At 50.1% G+C, this 17,724-nt stretch overlaps 1 protein-coding gene and 1 pseudogene across 1 annotated transcript in view; one reads left to right on the forward strand and one right to left on the reverse strand.

Annotated features, from left to right (window-relative positions):
* Positions 1 to 7,940, reverse strand: part of RAB44 (RAB44, member RAS oncogene family) — a 29,201-nt gene extending 21,261 nt beyond the window's left edge. The window contains exon 1 of the mRNA XM_045294784.1: positions 7,734 to 7,940. Coding sequence (XP_045150719.1) covers positions 7,734 to 7,940 — 207 coding nt within the window. The remainder of the gene's footprint in view (positions 1 to 7,733) is intronic.
* A 3,675-nt stretch (positions 7,941 to 11,615) lies between these two features.
* The window catches only part of LOC101660905, an 18,335-nt pseudogene continuing 12,226 nt past the window's right edge, over positions 11,616 to 17,724 (forward strand).

Consider the following 17,724-nt stretch of genomic DNA (forward strand, 5'->3'; position numbering starts at 1 on the left):
CTGATAGCTGATCCCTTTGACACCTCATGATCACACAGGCTGGTGTGCTTCTTCCATGTAGGCTTTGTTACTTCTGAGCTAGATGGCCCCTTGTTTACCTTCAAGACTTTAAGACCCCAGACACTATATCTTTTGATAGCCGGGCACCAACAGCTTTCTTCACCACTTTTGCTTATGCACCCATTTGTCTTCAGCAAGGTGAAGGTGAGCACACAATGGTATGATTTTTTTGTTCTTTGATGTCTGATTCCTGATCCCTTAGACATCTCATAATCACACAGGCTGGTGTGCTTCTTAGGAAGGAGTTCTAGTGCTAAATGCGAAGTCAGCAGTTCAAAACCACCAGCCTCTCTAAGGGAGAAAATGGGGTTTTCTGCTCCTGTAAAGCATTACAGTCTCAGAAACCCAAGGGGTCAATTCTGCTTTGTCCTGGAGGGTGGCTATGAATCAGAACCAACTCTGTGGGAGTGAGTAGGGAAGGAGACCAGGAGCTCGGGCGGCGCCCTGGTTCAAGCACTGGACTGCGAACAGAAAAGCTAGTGGTTTGACCTGCTCTGTGGAAGAAGGACGTGGCCATCTCTCACAGCAGTTCTACCGAGTCCCATAGGGTCACTGCAAGTTGGCACTGACTCAAAAGCCAACGGGTTTGGGAAGGAGGACGGCTCTTTAGGATCCAGACTGCTCCAGTTTTTGTGTGTCCGTATTTACTTTTGACTGGAGGCTAACGTTGTAGAAATGAAGCTGTACGTCCTCTGGGATCCGATCATTCAGAAAGGCAATGAACACTTGTGAACCTAAATGTTTTTTCGACATTCCCACTGCTACGGGATCAATTCTGATGCATCGTGACTTTATGTAGAGATTACAATTCTTTTTAGAAGCAAACGGCCTCATCTTTCTCCTACAGAGTGGCTGGCCAGTTTGAACCACCCACCCTGAAGTTAGGAGCCCAACACTTACCCAGCAGCACCAGCAGAGGCATTAAGAACTTAGAACACCATGTCTCTCAAAGCAGTTCTGTGTGAATAGGTTTACAGAGACCAACAAGTGGTTATGCAAATCCAGCATTCCCTTAACTCACAGTAAATAAAAACGCTGAACTTCTAATGCTTTAAATATACCAAACATTTAAGAAAACTCTTTCTTACAGGAATTGCTAGTTCAGAAGCTCTTTAAGAATCCAAGTTTACACAATTCAGTTGTCATTAATGTTTGGACAATTAAACTGGGTTAGTAACTTTGGTTTATTCTCTAGGTTATGGCTACATTATAATCTTTAAATAAGATCTGGGCTAAACCCCTCAGGACCAATATTGAGAGGAGCCACACCAGGAGGGTAAGGGGAGGTTTGGGGAGAAAGGGGGAACCGATCACAGTGATCTATATATAACCCCCTCCCAGGGGAACAGACAGCAGAAAAGTGGGTGAAGGGAGACAGAGGTCAGTGTAAGGCATGAAAAGAATACAACAGATAAATTATCAAGGGCTCACGAGGGAGGGAGTGTGGAGAGGGAGGGGAAAAATGAAAAGCTGATACCAAGGGCTCAAGTAGAAAGCAAATGTTTTGAGAATGACGAGGGCAACCAATGTACAAATGTGCTTGACACAATGGATGTATATATGGATTGTGATGAGTTGTACGAGCCCCCAATAAAATGATTTTTTTTAAAAAGATCTGGGCTTGAGTTGTTTTTTGTTGTGGTTTTTTTTTTAATTAAAAAAATTAGTTGATCTGAATTCCCTACATTTCTGCTTTTGGTTTACTGACCAAATAAGCCACCAATATCATTACATAATGTATATGATGATAATAATATCAATTTGTGTTCAGCTAAATTGTTATGACAAATACATATAACATCAGTTATCACTGCCATGGGGGGGGGGTTGACTCATAGGACAAATTAGAGCTGCCCCCGTGGGTTCCCGAGATTAAATCTTTATGGGGTAGACTGCGTCATCTCTCTCCCTCAGAGCAGAATTACTGACTGCTCCGAGCGGCCCAACTACTATGCTGCCAGGGCTCCTGTTACAGCAAGAAGAATTGGGTTTGCAGTCTGCCTCCTGAAAGACCACTTTCAAGATTGCGTTAGTCTGGGTACGTTAGAGAAACAAATCCACAGAAACTCATGTATAAGAGAGAGTTTTATATAAAGGTTAAGTGTGCATCAAGAAAACATCCCAACCCAGTGCTGCCCAAGCCTACAAGTCCAACATTAACCCATATGTCCGACACCAATCCACAAAGTCCTCCTCCGTCTCACAAAACAGACACAATGATGCCGACTGCAGGGGGGAAGCTGAGTCAGTGGATGTGTAAGCATCTCAGTGCTGGCAGGGGTCTCCACCTGGGTGCTCCAGTACACAGGGCTGCATCAGGGTAGGTCCATGAGGCTTCTCCTCGGGGATGTCTGGCAGGAAGTGAGCCTTGCCAAGGCTCACTGAGCCATTTATCCCTCCGCCCTTCAGTTAACCCCACATGTGTTTATCGGCCAGGTTGGAACAATAAACGAACTACCTCAAAGATCCTTCTAGAACACGTACCCACTGCTGTGGAGCAGATTCCAACTCACAGCGAGCAACCCTATAGGACAGAGCAGAGCTGTCCCAAAGGGTTTCCAAGGCCGGACCCTTGACTTCTTTCTCCTGCAAAGCAGCAGGCATGTCCAAACTGCTAACATCTGGGCTCGCAGCCGAGCGCTTGACCGCTGCACCACCAGGACGTCTTCAAGATTCTTACCCACCCACTCCGTCCAGTCCCTTTCAAACCAGAGCAACCCCTCGGGACAGAGTAGAACTGCTACCTTACATTGTCACAGGAACAGACCGCCTCATCCTCCTTCCATGGAGAAGCTGGTAGGTTTGAACTGCCGGCCTTTCTGTTAACAGCCCACCACTTAGTCCACTGTGTCACCAGGGCTACTTACTCAACTCACTGCCATCGAAACAACTGTGACTCAGAGAGATCCTGTAGGGCAGGGTAGCACTGCCCCTGTGGGCTTCTGACACTAACTCTTTAGGAGAATTGAAAACCTCCTCGTTCTCCCAGGGAGGCGCTGATGGTTTCAAACTGCCGGCCTTGCAGTGTGTAGCCTAATGCGTAAAACTACACTGTCAAGTAGTTGCAGGGCTGGTTACGTCACTTTTAAGAATGTAATGTATCATTGCTAACTGCTGTCCAGTCAGCAACCCCACAGGTGCAGAGTAGAGCTACATCATCAGCTTTTAGTTAGGAGCCAAGTGCTTAATTAACCGCTTTTGCCATCCGGAAACTACTAAAATAATAAAGCAGCCAAGTCAATTAATAAATAATTTGGGGCAACCTGGATAGTTTCTAAGAAACATTGACTACCGAAACATTGAATGCAATGCATCATTTTAGGTTTAGATGCTTGGCTTCTTTCTTTTATATGTCAAACTCAAAAAAAGTCACTCATAGTGACTCTATAGGAGAGGGTTTCAAAGACTGTCACTTCCCACAGGAGCACAAAGTATTATGTTAATGAAGGCATGCATGCATGTTGATTTCTAAAGTTGTATAAGGGAGATGTGTGACTACTGTGTTCTGTGTCTTGGTTAGTTTTTTGAGACTGCTAAAAAGCTTGAACTGATAGACAGTCCTCAATTATCCACTCCTCAGTTCTCTCAATGCAATACCAAACCCACTGCTATTGATGGAGTTGATGGCAACCCATAGCAACCCTAAGTAGGGCTTCCATGACTGTAAATCTTTATGGGCCACGGGAGAGGGAGAGATGGGGGAAACGGAGGGCTGTGCCAACAAACCCAGAGACAAGGGAAGAATAAGTGATCTTAAGATTGATGTCGAGGAGGGCACAGGATGCTTGGGGGTGGGGGGGGCGGGCGGTGCTCAATCAAGGGCAATGTAATGGAGAGGAATTACCAAAACCCAAATGAAGGCTGAACATGATAGTGGGATGGGAGGAAAGTAAAAGGAAATAGAGGAAAGAAGTGGGAGGCATAGGACCCTTATAGAGGTCTAAATACAGGCATGTATATATGTAAAAACATTCATATACAATGACAGGGGAATAGAGATACGTACCTATATTTATTTATAAAGTATTATGGTAGTAGATGGACATTGGGCCTCCACTCAAGTACTCCCTCAATGCAAGAACACTTTGTTCTACTAACACGGCACTCTGTAATGTACACCTTCCCTGACATGATCACTGAAGACAAACTAGGTACCTAAGCAGATGTGATGAAGAAAGCTGATGGTGCCCAGCTATCAAAAGATAAGCCTCTGGGGTCTTAAAGGCTTAAAGATACACAAGGAGTCATTTAACTGAAAAGCGAAAAAGCCCACATGGAAGAAAACACACCAGTCTGTGTGATCATGAGGTGTCGATGGGATCAGGTATCAGGCATCAAAGACCCAAAACAAAACAAACAAAAAGCATATCAATGGGAATGAGGGGGAGGGCAGAGTGGTGATCCAAAGCCCATCAGTAGTCAATTGGACACCCCTTGTCAGAACAGCAAAGGAAGAGAAGAGCCAGTCAGGGTGCAATATAGCACCAATGAAATACAACTTTCCTCTGGTCTTTAATGCTTTCTTCCCCCACCCCACTCCCGCCACTACCATGACCCCAGTTCTATCCTACAACTCTGGCTAGGCCAGAACATGTATAGTAGTACAGGTAAGAGCTCCCAACACAGGAAATCCAGAACAGATCACCCCCTCAGGACCAATAAGGGGAGCAGCCATACTAGGAGGTTAAGGATTGGGGTGGGGGGAGGGGTAAGGCAAAACTGATCACAATGATTGACGTATGGCCCCCATCCCAGGGGGACAAACAACAAAAAAGTGGGTGAAATGAGACAGCAGTCAGTGTAAGACATGGATAAAAGAATAATTTATAAAATATCAAGGGGGCATGGGGTAGGGAGGGGGGTGTGGGGGCAATGAGGAGCTGACGCCAGGGGCTCAAGCAGAAAGGAAATGTTTTGAAACCGATGATGACAGCATGTGTGTAGAGGTGTTTGACACAATAGATATATGTAGGGATTGTGACAAGAGCTTTAAGAGCCCCCAATAAAATGATGTGTTAAAAAATCCTTATGGGCACAGAAAACCCCACGTTTCTCCCACAGAGTAACAGGTAGGTTTGAACGGCTGACCTTGCAGTTAGCAGCCCAATGTGTAACCACTACACCACCAAGGCCTAGCTAACAGAGTCCAGTTATTCTAGCTAAATGTTCTCATCGTTTTGGATACTCGACCCTGCACTAGGAATGGCGGGGACAGAGAAATGCTGCTGTGTTTAGGACATGCGATGAGGTTTTCTTGGCTTTTGTCTTGCTTTTCAAGGGATAAGGGGCTTTGTTTTGTTTCAAGGTCTCCGGTTGTTCCAAAATGTGAAAGGGAATAACATGGGTGTCAAGAAGTCACCTGGATGTATAGCTATCACGGGAGAAACGTTTGAGGCCGGAGGTGCGCCTGGCTCAAGTCTGGATATCTTCAATCGCCTGTGCGGATGTGAAAGCGAGACAATGATTGGGAAGACTGGGGAGGGCCTGATACGTCTGAATTGCAGTGTTGGCCAAGGAGACTGGAAGTATCCTGGAATCCAGCAGAACAAACAAATCCGCCTTGTAGAGAAGTACAGCCAGAGTGCTCCTTAGAAGCAAGGAGAGTGAGCCTTCGTCTCAGGCGCTTTGGGCACATTCTTAGGAAAGACCAAGCAAAGAAAACAAAAAACAAGCAAACTCACTACCATTGAGTTGATTTTGACTTGTCGCGGTTCTGTCAGGCAGGGTAGAACTGCCCCTGTGGGTTTCCAAGACTGTCACTCTTTGTGGAAGTAGGAAGCCTCGTCTTTCTCCCAGGGAGCAGCTCATGGTTTCAAACTGCTGGCGTTGCGGTTAGCTGACCAATTTATAACCCACTACGCCACCAGATTAAGGAAACACAAATTAAGATTACAATGAGACCCCTCTTCACACCTATGAGGGTAGCAACAAACAATGGAAAATAACAAGCATTGCTGAGGACATGAAGACATTAGAACCCTTGCACATTAAAGGCTGCAGCTGCTGGGGGGAAGTTGAGTGATTCCTAAAGGTGTTTAATATAAAATGACCATCTGATCCAGCAGTTCCCATCTGAAATACAAACCCAAAAGGACTGAAAACAAGGATTAATACAGATACTCGGACAGGAATGATCATAGCAACAATATTCATGGTCAGAAACTGGAAAAACCCACATGTTCACCAACTGATCTCTGGATAAACAAATTGCTGTATCTACATACAGTGGAACATTATTCAACCACAAGAAGGAAGGGAGTTCGGACGCCTCCTTCCGTGTGGATGACAGCGTTCTGAGAAGGGCAAAAAAGCCAGACCCCCACAGGGAAAATCTTTACATCTCTTATGATCCCACGTATCTGAGAGATCTGGAATAGACAAGTGTGTGGAGCCAGAAAGTTGATTAGAAGTTACCAGAAGCAAGGGGAAGGGACGGCTGGGGAGTGGTTGTAGAGTTTCTGTTTGAGCTGCTGATACAATTTTGAAAACAGGAAGCCTGGGCGGGTAGTGGGTTGCCAGTTGGGGCTGCTCACCACAAGGTCAGCAGTTTGAAACCACCAGCTGCTCTGTGGGAGAAAGAGGAGGCTTTCTACTCCCATAAAGAGTGAGTCTCAGAAACCCACAGGGCAGGTCCACCCTATCCTAGTGACCCTCTAGGACAGGGTAGAACTGCCCCTGTGAGTTTCCGAGACTGTCACTTTTCAAGGGAGCAGAAAGTCCCGTCCTTCTCCTGAGAAGTGGCTCGTTTGGTGGCATTAGCTATGTGCATCGTGTTGTTCAGAAGCCCTGGTGGCACAGGGTTAAACGCTGTGCTACCATTTTTCCATCACTCGCTTTAGTGGGAAATAGTTCGGTTTTCCTTCTTTGACAAGTTTCCACCTTACACAGGTTCCACCTCGGGCAGGTTTTGCTGTACTGGGCAGTGGGGATTTCAAAGGCTGAATTCAGTCACCTTCTCCTAACACTTCTTTGTCCACATCACACATAGACATCAGGACTGCGCTAAGACCCTTTGAACCGGTCTTACGGGTTCCATCATTCAATTAATTAATTAACGCTTAATAGCTTTTTGGTTCATGCTCACATCATCTTTACTTGAGAGTCATTATTTTACCTTTTGGAAAATTGCCTGTTAACAGTAGTTACTCGCACCTGGTTGTGGATGTAAAGGGGGGGCGGGGGGGTGGGGCTGGTGCGAGCGACAGACCATGAGAAGGGGGCAGACAAAGTCTGGAGCCGGGAGCAACAGCAGAAGGAGGCAGCTGGCCCACGAGACTTGGGCGCCCATGAGAAGTGAGAAGGGATGCCGAAGAAACCGGGCTTGGTGCTTTAGTGAAGCTGATAGCTATTGACATAATTTGAGTTCCAGCGTTCTGACTCCTGCCCCGAGATAAACTTTTTTGCTCCACGGGCCTGGAATTGTATGAATAGCGAGTGACTTTGTACATTGAAACACCATCCCCTTGTTAAACTGCAAATGTTTCTGGCAGGAGAGAGCGCAGAAAGCCTTGTCAGTCATTCACATGTTAGTCTAAACAAGTCGCTGGCCTTGTCAGAGGGCAGCTTATGGACAAGAGAGAGGCAAAGGCTGCCTTCCTGGACTAGGCAGGCTCCAAAGGCTGCATGCATGACAGGGACACAGGGAGCAGATGGGGGGGGGGGCCCAGGCTCACCGCCACGTCGTCTCGGGTAACAAAGCCCCTCTCCTTGGCACCGCAGTTCTGGAAGAAGTCCTGCAGTTCGGCTGTGGCTTGGAGAGACCAGGACTCTGGCTTGGGGGCCCCTGGCGCATCCTGGTCATCAGCTGGCTCTTGTGTCTGCCGCCGGCGACTGGAGGCCAGCTTGCGGCCCTTCCGGGACACCCTCTGTCCAGTCTCCATGGTGCTGTGACCCTGAGGACAGAGAAGAGGTGAGGTAGTGCTGGGCCACTGACCACAGTCACTCCCTGCTTAAAATGCTCCATCGCGCCCCACAAGCCCTGAACAGGTAAGAGCAGGCCAATCATCCCTCTCCAACCTGTGCCCTCCTCAACCACTGCCCCCCACTCAGGGCCTGCCCTCTCTATTCCTTTTGCCCGACATGCTCGTCCCTGCACTGCCCACACAATGCATGTCCTCACCTCCTCCAGGACGCCCCCAAATGCCCCAGCCTTCTCTGATCGCTAAGTAAAGCAGCCCCCAGCGGGGGAGGTTCTGTGCCTCGAGGCCCCTCCGACAGCACCTGGGCGGCATCAAGAGGACAGCAAGGGTCTGGGCTTCCTTCCTCCTTCACCTCCCTGCCACCACGTGTTCTCCTCAGCGTTTCCCGACTCCTCCAGCACAGGTACCAGGGCATCAGCGCAGAAGGGCTGCTCCCAGTGCCCAGAAGGCTCCCCTCCATCACCCCAGTGTTGGCGCCACAGGGAACCAACCACATTTCAAATGTCGAGTTCCCTCCCACCCTTTGTCCCAAACCTCCCCAACTCCTTCGTTCTCTTACCTATTTAGTGCCTTACGCCTCACCTGAGAGGCCGCATTCTCCCAGAGGCCTCCCTGAAAGCCATCCCAACACTTCAAGCTGGGTTCAGGACCCCATGCCTGGGCCCTGGCGACCTCTGTGGATGTCACGGTCCCCCTGGGTCCATATTCCTGAGCAGAGACTAGGTGCTCAGGAAAAGCAGATCAGGCCCCTTCACCTGTTTCTGAAGGTCTTGGGGAGTGGCAGGGCGATTGATAGAGATTCCGATGCCTAAGGATTGGTGCGGCGAAAGCCCAGGGGAGGGTCTGGAGGGAGAAACAAATTTCACACGTGGAAAGCTGTGAGGGGCTGAGGTGGGAGGGACCCGGTGGCCAGGGCAGGCTTTCCCAGGAAAGCATCTTGATCCAAGCTCTGAAGAAGATGGGCTAAAAGCATGAGCAATACGTGTGGAGGGGCTGAGGCAGCAGAGTGGGGCCTATGCCCAGAAGAGGAAGGAGATGCCCAGCTCAAAGCTTGCTGAGCCAAAGGCCACAGACAAGCTGAGCAGGAGCACCGCTCTTTCCAAGGGGGATGACCGCTGGTCCAACCTTCCCTTGAGCAAGATCCCTCCTGCAGGTTTCGCAGGACTCGGATGGGGCAATCCCTCACCCTGGGGAGGCGCAATACTTGAAAGTGAAGTAGAATGTCTCTCTGAGTCTGTTTTGTCATCCTGCTTCTCAATCTCTCTGTCTCTCTCTGTCTTAGAGAGAGAGCTTTAACGTTTGTTTCAGACACAGTTTAAAGACCACGGCTGTAAAACTACAGTGCCTGGAGCCTGGTCTTGGAGCTTGTAAGAGTCCATTGAGTCTCCTCCCAACTTAGTGGCTTGAAGCCACACGGTGGGAGTATTTACACCAGGCGAATGGGCAAATGCTACAAACCAAGGCTTTCTCCTAGTTCAGAATCAGCCCTTAAAGGGTGACCCAACACACCTCTCTGAGACGCTTTCCATCTGCTCAGACCCTTTCCAAGCTCTACCTCACACTAATGAACAAGCACTTAAAATGAATTAGGGAAACCACCCCTCCCCCTGGCAGACACACCGCCCCATGCCAGGGAGCCCAGTTTGGTGAGTGGTATGTGGACCGCATCTACCAGCCCACCCAAGCAGAGGACCTGGCCCTGCAGACACAGGTGGGGCTAGCCCCTGGTCTCCGTGGATGGCACGCACAGCCTCATTCAGAAGACATGGAAATAATTGCAGTAAAGCCGAGTGGGGCACCAGGCTTGTGCGTCTACTGCCCAAGGCACAGAACCAGGAGCTCACCTGCCAGGGGCTATCACAGAGGGCTTCCTGGAGGAGGTGACATTTAACAGTGAGCTCAGAGCGGGCAGGCAGGAATCATATTTGACCCGGGGTCCTTCATGGTGCCTTGCCCTGGTCAGGGTACTAGGGCCCTCAGATACTTAGACATTCCTCCCTTCGCTCACCTCCTGAAACATGGGGTGTTCTACCAGACAACGGGATACACTCCTTACTAGTGTCAATGTCATGCAAGAAGAAACATGGCAGGGAGGGCCTTTAAAATATTCACGAGACTACCTCTAGAGAAATAACACCTGCAGACAACATGGACATGTCATTGGATGGTCTTCAGCCACGGGGTACTTCTGGAACAATATAGGACATCTAAGGGGTGTGGGCTGTGTAGGAGACAGTGTTGAGGAAATGTCTTAGGTGGGATCAGGTCTACGGACGTGTAAGGGAATGCCCTTATCTTGAAGGGCGATGCCGCTTCGTTAGGAGGAGGAGAATATATGGTGTCTTTTAAATAGTCCCACAGAGGCAAACAAGTGAGAGATTGCATACGAGTGTGCAAGTGTATGTGTGTGTGGTGAGTGTGTGTGTGTGTGTGTGTGTGTGTGTGTGTGTAAAGGGAAAACGCAAACCAGGCAAAACATTAGCCATCACTACAATAGCATCATTGAAATGTTGTTTCAATCTTTTTATAGGTCCAAAAGTTCTCTTAATAAAAAATCAACATGGAAAAATGCCAAGAATGGAATTCCGGGAGTTAAAATAGGGAAGTATCTACTCTAGTCTAACTGCCCTTCCCCCCCAATACCTCATACTCACCCCCTTGCCCCATGGAAACAATGATCCTCCTTGGGCCACGTTGTTCACACCCTGAAGGCCACCATCCAGCCCCACCCACCGTCTGTCTCGGAGGGAACCCCGTCCCTCCATGACCCTCTTCCTCCATGCCCTCCGGTGGCTGGTATTGCTGGACTGGAGGCCAGGGGCCCTGTGCACCGTCAAGGGGAGCACCACGGAGAGTTGCTGAAAATAGTGGGTCAGACTACAGGCGAGGAGACCGAGGCCCCAAAGAGGAAATGACGTCAAGTCACGGCACTCTGGAGCCAGAATGCCTCCGGAACCCTGCGGCTCAACAGCTGTGGGCCAGTCTCTGGACACCTCTGTGCTTCCATTCCTCCCTGGGGCGGGGCACTAAGTCCCCCACCCCCCCACAGCTGTCCAGAGGATGAGATCAGATGGCCCCGTGAGAGCCCCACCCACTGCCTTTTAAAATCGAATCTTTTCTTGGCACCGGTCACCATCCCAGAATAGAATTTTTCACTCATTAATTGTTCAACTTTCTCCTCTTTTCTTGCTGGAATATGTGCCTCATGGGAGTAGGGACATATCCCAAATACCTAGAAGGGTGCCTGGGGCACAGTAGAGGGTCCCTAACTACTGGGTGAATATCGACCGCACAGGAGCCCAGGTGGTAGTGGTTGTCAGTTGGGCTGCGATCCACAAGGTCCATGGTACAAAACCACCAGCCACACCTTGGGAGAAAGACGGGGCTTTGTACTCCATTAAACAATTACAGTCTCAGAACCCACAGGGGGTCGTTATGAGTCAGCATCAACTCAATGGCAGTGTGTTTGGTTTGGGGTTTACATAATGCATTTAAAGCATTGTGCCCCTGCCCAGCCTACAGCGATTGCTGGGTAAAGTTGTGAATGGGGGTGACATTCTTTGTCATAACTGAGTGTTCTTCCGGTTCAACGTACCCCTCCCCTGACAGAGGAACTAGGGGACCCTCAGAGGCGGAATGACCAACTGGAGCCGAGACATCAGCAGCAATACTGGCGCTCGATCCTGCCCTCCCTACAAGCCGTGGAACAGGCTTCCCCAGCAACCTCTCAGTGGGCAGAAGGTCCCTTTGTGGATCACCGATGCGCAGGCTGTGAGGGGACAAGGGATTGGGAGCAGGGCAGAAGTGGGTAGCTCTGCCCAGTGGGGTGAGACCCAGTCGTGGTTGCAAAGAGCAGTTTTGTGTGTACTTCCGGCCAGGGAGATAACACGAGGCAACAAGATAAGGCTCTGGGTATGGAAGTTTCCAGAACAGGAGCTCGGCAGTGGCGGCGGGGGGGAGGGGAGGGGAAGCGATGGGGGGGGAGGCTAGGGGAAGACCCAGGCCACTGTGATGTGGGCGCCATGCTGCTGAGCGTGTGGCTGAGTGGGGGCCTCAGGATCCTGAAGTCATTTCCCTATGGGCTTGTCCCGGGCATGGGGCTACTCCTGTTTTTTCTTTTGAATTCTACTGTCCTTGAGAAAACAGTAAAACACCCACCTAATCACCAGTTCCTGCGTGTCCATCCAGCAGACACTGGTCACAGCCTTCGGGTCTGGTGCCTGGCCCACGCCCCCTTTTCTGAGTTGCCCCCTCCACCAGCGGAAGCTCACTGCCCACCGAGACTCCTGTCTCGTCGGCAGGTTGCTGCTGCCAGTTTGATCCCAGACCCTTCGTTCTTAAAAGCACACAATATTCAAGACAGACCTTCATACTAATTATGTTAAACCAGCGGTTCTCACCTTCCTAATGCCTCAACCCTTTCATACAGTTCCTCATGACCCCCCCAACCATAAAATTATTTTTGTTGCTACTTCAGTCATTTTGCTACTGTTATGAATCGGGCGACCCCTGTGAAGGGTCATTTGACACACACACCCCCCCAAAGGGGTCGAGACCCACAGGCTGAGAACCACTGTGTACTTTGGTTTCAGGTTTAAAGGTGACCTCAGGGCATTAGTTTCAGGGACCCATCCACATTTCATCCCTCCGGGAAGTCTGGGATCCACGGGCCACTGGTCATAGCTCTTGAGAGAAGTTCCTAGCAGAGCTGTCCCTCTACCGTCCCTTCCCAGAAGCCCTCTGGCGTTTTATATCAATGCCGCACTTTCTGGACGCCGCACGCAGGCCCACCTTCGCCACCGTGGGCCCTCTGGCACCAGCACTCCCTGCCTGTCAGTCCTTCTCTCCCAGGGGGATGCTTCAGCCACCACCCCCGCCCCCCTCGCTCACCTGGCAGGAAGACCTGAAGCCTCCCAGAGGAAATGGGTACCCTCCAGTACCCTCCAGTAGCCTCTAGTACCCTCCACTGCCCTCCAGTACCCTCCAGTCTCAACGCCAGTCCGACCAGCTGCCCTGCCCTGTCGGGCCGTATACACCGTGTTCCCCACGTTCAGATTAGCACAGGCCAGCACCAGTCTCTCCCTCCCTCTTGGGCCGTGAGGGCACTTGGAGTCAGGCAGGGCACAGGCCAAGGAGACGGACACCCACACTCCCTCCTGGCCCCCACCACCCTGGGACGACCTGCTTTCTTCCAGTCACGGCACCCCGCAGAGAGGCCCACACAAGTCACTAGAACGCCCCCCAAGTCTCCCAGCAGGGGCACCCCTCCGACAGGACCCCCTCTCCTCCGTCACCAGCCTCTCCGTCTGCAGCTGCTACTGCAGCCCCCGAAGAATGGGGAACATCTCTTTTGGCCAGAAACAACCATGCACAGGGCCCCTCGGCACCAGGCCTCCCCCCTTATCCCTTGCCCAAGAAATCACATGAAGTTTGAGGTCACACTGTGAGCAAATGAGCCCGCTCCCGGACAGCTGGCTACAGGAATCAGCTCCACGCAGAGGGTCAGGTGAGGGGACCTGGCACCAGAGGCCTTCGCTCAGGAATTCGAGATCCACAACAGGAAGAGACGGTGGAATGGGGGCTTCCCCCAGAGCCTCCACCTTCTGACCCAACAAGCTAAGAGGCGTCCTTCATTCCACTTACTTGATGGTCCTAGAACCAATTGCTGATACTAGGCGGGCCTGGGAGACCACCTAAGGGACCTCCTCTAGTCTAACCTCTCCTCTCTCGCATTTTACTACTAGAGAAACCAAGGGCTCTGAGAAGACCGGAGACCTAGGCCAGTTCCCTGCCCCCACACCCTCCCTCGACCATGTAGATAGCCCCAAAGCCGCCCAAAAGGAGTACTCTCATCCCAGGAGCTAGATGGGGAGCAGGGCTCCCTCCCCACCCCACCCCCACCCCCCCTGCAGAACCAAGCAGCACTGCACCTCCAGGGTGGCCCCACCTCTCAAAAGTCCCGGGTCCTGTGCGCAGCCCAGTGCTTCCTGGAGCAGGTATCGAGGCAACGGCTACCCCAGGAGTCTCGCGCTCTGGAACTGTTAACAGCCTTGTCTCTTGCTTAATCACCCTTTCCGCTCCCCAGCCTGCCAATCTCCTTGGTTCATCTGTGGGGCTTCCTGTTGAAGAGACCACTCATTATCCTTCTGCAGCCTTACTTGGCATCTCCCAGGCTCCCTGGCCCTGGCATCTTGGGGCTGGAGAGTGCTGGCACGAGGAGGGAGAATCCCTCAACAGAAGGCTTCAGAGGTGAGGTGCCCTGCTCAAGGTCACTCTCACTGGGTCCAACCAGCGTGTTGACAGCATGGTTGTGAGCAAACCTGAGGGCATGGGAGGTCCTCCGTTAATGGCACACCTGCCTGACCACAGGTCCTCTCTCAGATCGTGTCTCAGAAGACCAGGGGAGGCTCCTATCGGAACCACCTTTTGGATCATGCAAATGTAAGTGCCCTGAGCTGCTGACTGAAAGGTTGGAGGTTCAAGCCTCCAAAGAAAGACCTGGTGATCTGCTTCTGAAAAATCAGCCGCCGAGAACCCTGTGGAGCACAGTTCTCCTCCGACCCGCTGATCCTGCTGTCTTACCTGATACCAAAACATATCGCAAAGCTGTAATAATCAGAACAGCACAGTACAGGAGCACAAATACGGCGATAAATCAGTGGAACAGAATAAAGACTCCAGGAATAGACTCAAGTGGGTATAGAGATTTAGATTTAGATTTAGAGTGTGCTCAAAGTCGCACTTCAAATCAGTAGGGGAAAGAAAGTTTTGGGTTTTTTCTTTTCTCAATATACTTTATTGGGATAAAGGGCTAAATGTTTTGGGGTTTTTTTTAATGCAAAACTCGCTGCCATCAAGTCGTTCCTGTCTCATAGAGACCCTGTAGGACAGAGAGGAATGGCCCTTGTGGGTTTCTGAGAAGAGCAGGAAAACTCATCTTTCTACTCCAGAGCAGCTGGTGGGTTTGAACTGCTGACTTCGGGATTAGCAACCCCCAACACATAACCCACTATGCCACCAGGGCTCCTTAAAGGGTTATCTATTTGCATAGAAATGAAGTTAGCGCTCTATCTCTTACATTTTTTTCAAAATGGATAAAAGATGGAAGAATTTAAAGATCATGAAAGTAAGTGATATCTGGGATTTCCTTCGAATCATTAAGAACTGGGAGAATGGGGAGAGCTTGGATGAAATGAAACAGACCCCGTTCGGATCACCAGCGAGGCTGGTGAAGGCCCCCTCTGCTTTTGAGTTTGTTTCCTATCATAAAAATATCATTCGTGATCAAAGCGTCGTTTGATCATAACCTGGGCCTGGGCTCCCACATTCGCGAGGCTTCGTCGTTGCTGCTGGGCACTGTGGAGTAGGTGACGGCTCACCACGGGCCTCCATCCAACAGGAGGAAACACTGCCCGGCCCTGCACCGTCCTCACAGTGGTTCTTCTCTGTGAGCGCATGGCTGTGGCCACCGTGTCCGTCCGTCCGTCCGTCTCGCCGAGGCCCTTCCTCTGTGTCACTGCCCCTCCGCTTTACCAAGCATGATGTCCTTCTCCAGGGACCGGTCTCTCCTCATACAGTGTCCCCAAAAGAGAAGATATGAAGACCATTAAAACGTTTTAATATTAGAGCATAGATGAATGTTTAAAAAGACTGAATGCCCCCAACAAGGCAAGAAACATTCCCATATCACAGAAAATAGTCAAATGGACTCTCTAGGGATCAAGAAATGACAACGGAGTCATAGAGAAATTGGCACCACATGTGTAGACAAATGATGGAAAACAATGTTAAAATCCCATTTTTAGGTAGGTTGAGAAAACATCGGTTTCTTCAAGGCCATAGGAGGTCACTGAGGGAGAAAGGCCCCCAGCATCCTCATCATCACAGGGCAGGAGCCTGGCCTTTGCACGTCCCCTTCAAGTTTGATGGAGCAGGCGGTGTGGCCTGGCTCCACACCACTTCCTAAATTGGGGGGCCACTTCCAATAGTGACTTAGCACTCAGGGCCCCAGAAGCCTCCTTTACAAAATGGAGCTGATGATAGTGTCTCGTTCATTGGTTTGCCGTGAAGTTTAGCTGATGTAATCCATCTAATGCATTTGGAATGATGTCATCAACGTTAGCTGCTGCTGCTTCTGTCCTCGTGAGAACTTCCACTTTTCCATTCCACCAATTTTCAGGTGGCCCCGCCCGGATGCCAGGATGATTATCCCAGACGGAGGCCTGGGTGGGGTTTAGGGAAAAGCACTCAGAGTGTATATTCATTTTGCCAGAGCTGCCATCATAAAATTACACAAGTACGTGGCTCATAAGAACAGCAACGTGGGGCTCAAGTAAAAGAAAAATGCTTTGAGAATGATGATGGCAGCATATGTACAAATGTGCTTGACACAGTGGATGGATGGGTGGATTGTGATACAAGCTGTATGAGCCCCCAATAAAGTGATTTAATATTTTTTTTAAAAAGGAACCAACATGCGATTGGCAGATCCAGGCTCTCACCGTTGCCCCTGGGAGATCTTTTCTTGTTTCTGCCTCTGGTGGCAGCACCTATTGATGATGATTATGTAACATGATGGCTGTAACTGATGTCACTGAATAATACCTGTGGGAAATGTTAAATGTGGTCCGCTAGTTCTCAACCTGTGGGTCGCGACCGCTTTAGGTGTCGAACTATCCTTTCACAGGGGTCACCCAATTCATAACAGTAGCAAGTTACAAAGATGAAGTAGCAACAAAAATAATTTTATGGCTGGGGGGTCACCACCACATGAGGAGCTGTATGAAAGGGTAGCGGCCTTAGGAAGGTTGAGAACCACTGCTCTATATATTTTTACGACAATTAAAAAGATGACTCTCCGATATCCTGCTTTGGATCGTTCATATTCTGATCCGTTGTGGATTGATCATACCCCCTGAATCGGTTCACAAGTCGGTGTCTTGTTATATTAATAAGCTCACACCAGAATAGGACTGGTCCTAAACTTAATGTCTTTAAAAAAATTTTTTTAATTAGAAGATCACTTTATTGGGGGCTCTTATAACTCATATTACAATCCATACATCAATTATATCAGGCATATTTGTACATACGTTGCCATCGTTCTTTTCTAGATATTTACTTTCTATTGAGCCCTTGGGATCAGCTCGGGTCCTGTGCGCAGCCCAGTGCTTCCTGGAGCAGGTATCGAGGCAACGGCTACCCCAGGAGTCTCGCGCTCTGGAACTGTTAACAGCCTTGTCTCTTGCTTAATCACCCTTTCCGCTCCCCAGCCTGCCAATCTCCTTGGTTCATCTGTGGGGCTTCCTGTTGAAGAGACCACTCATTATCCTTCTGCAGCCTTACTTGGCATCTCCCAGGCTCCCTGGCCCTGGCATCTTGGGGCTGGAGAGTGCTGGCACGAGGAGGGAGAATCCCTCAACAGAAGGCTTCAGAGGTGAGGTGCCCTGCTCAAGGTCACTCTCACTGGGTCCAACCAGCGTGTTGACAGCATGGTTGTGAGCAAACCTGAGGGCATGGGAGGTCCTCCGTTAATGGCACACCTGCCTGACCACAGGTCCTCTCTCAGATCGTGTCTCAGAAGACCAGGGGAGGCTCCTATCGGAACCACCTTTTGGATCATGCAAATGTAAGTGCCCTGAGCTGCTGACTGAAAGGTTGGAGGTTCAAGCCTCCAAAGAAAGACCTGGTGATCTGCTTCTGAAAAATCAGCCGCCGAGAACCCTGTGGAGCACAGTTCTCCTCC

This window comes from Echinops telfairi, unplaced genomic scaffold, assembly GCF_000313985.2.
Source record: "Echinops telfairi isolate 266 unplaced genomic scaffold, ASM31398v2 ScPeMD7_3533;HRSCAF=4204_1, whole genome shotgun sequence".
Taxonomy (NCBI): domain Eukaryota; kingdom Metazoa; phylum Chordata; class Mammalia; order Afrosoricida; family Tenrecidae; genus Echinops; species Echinops telfairi.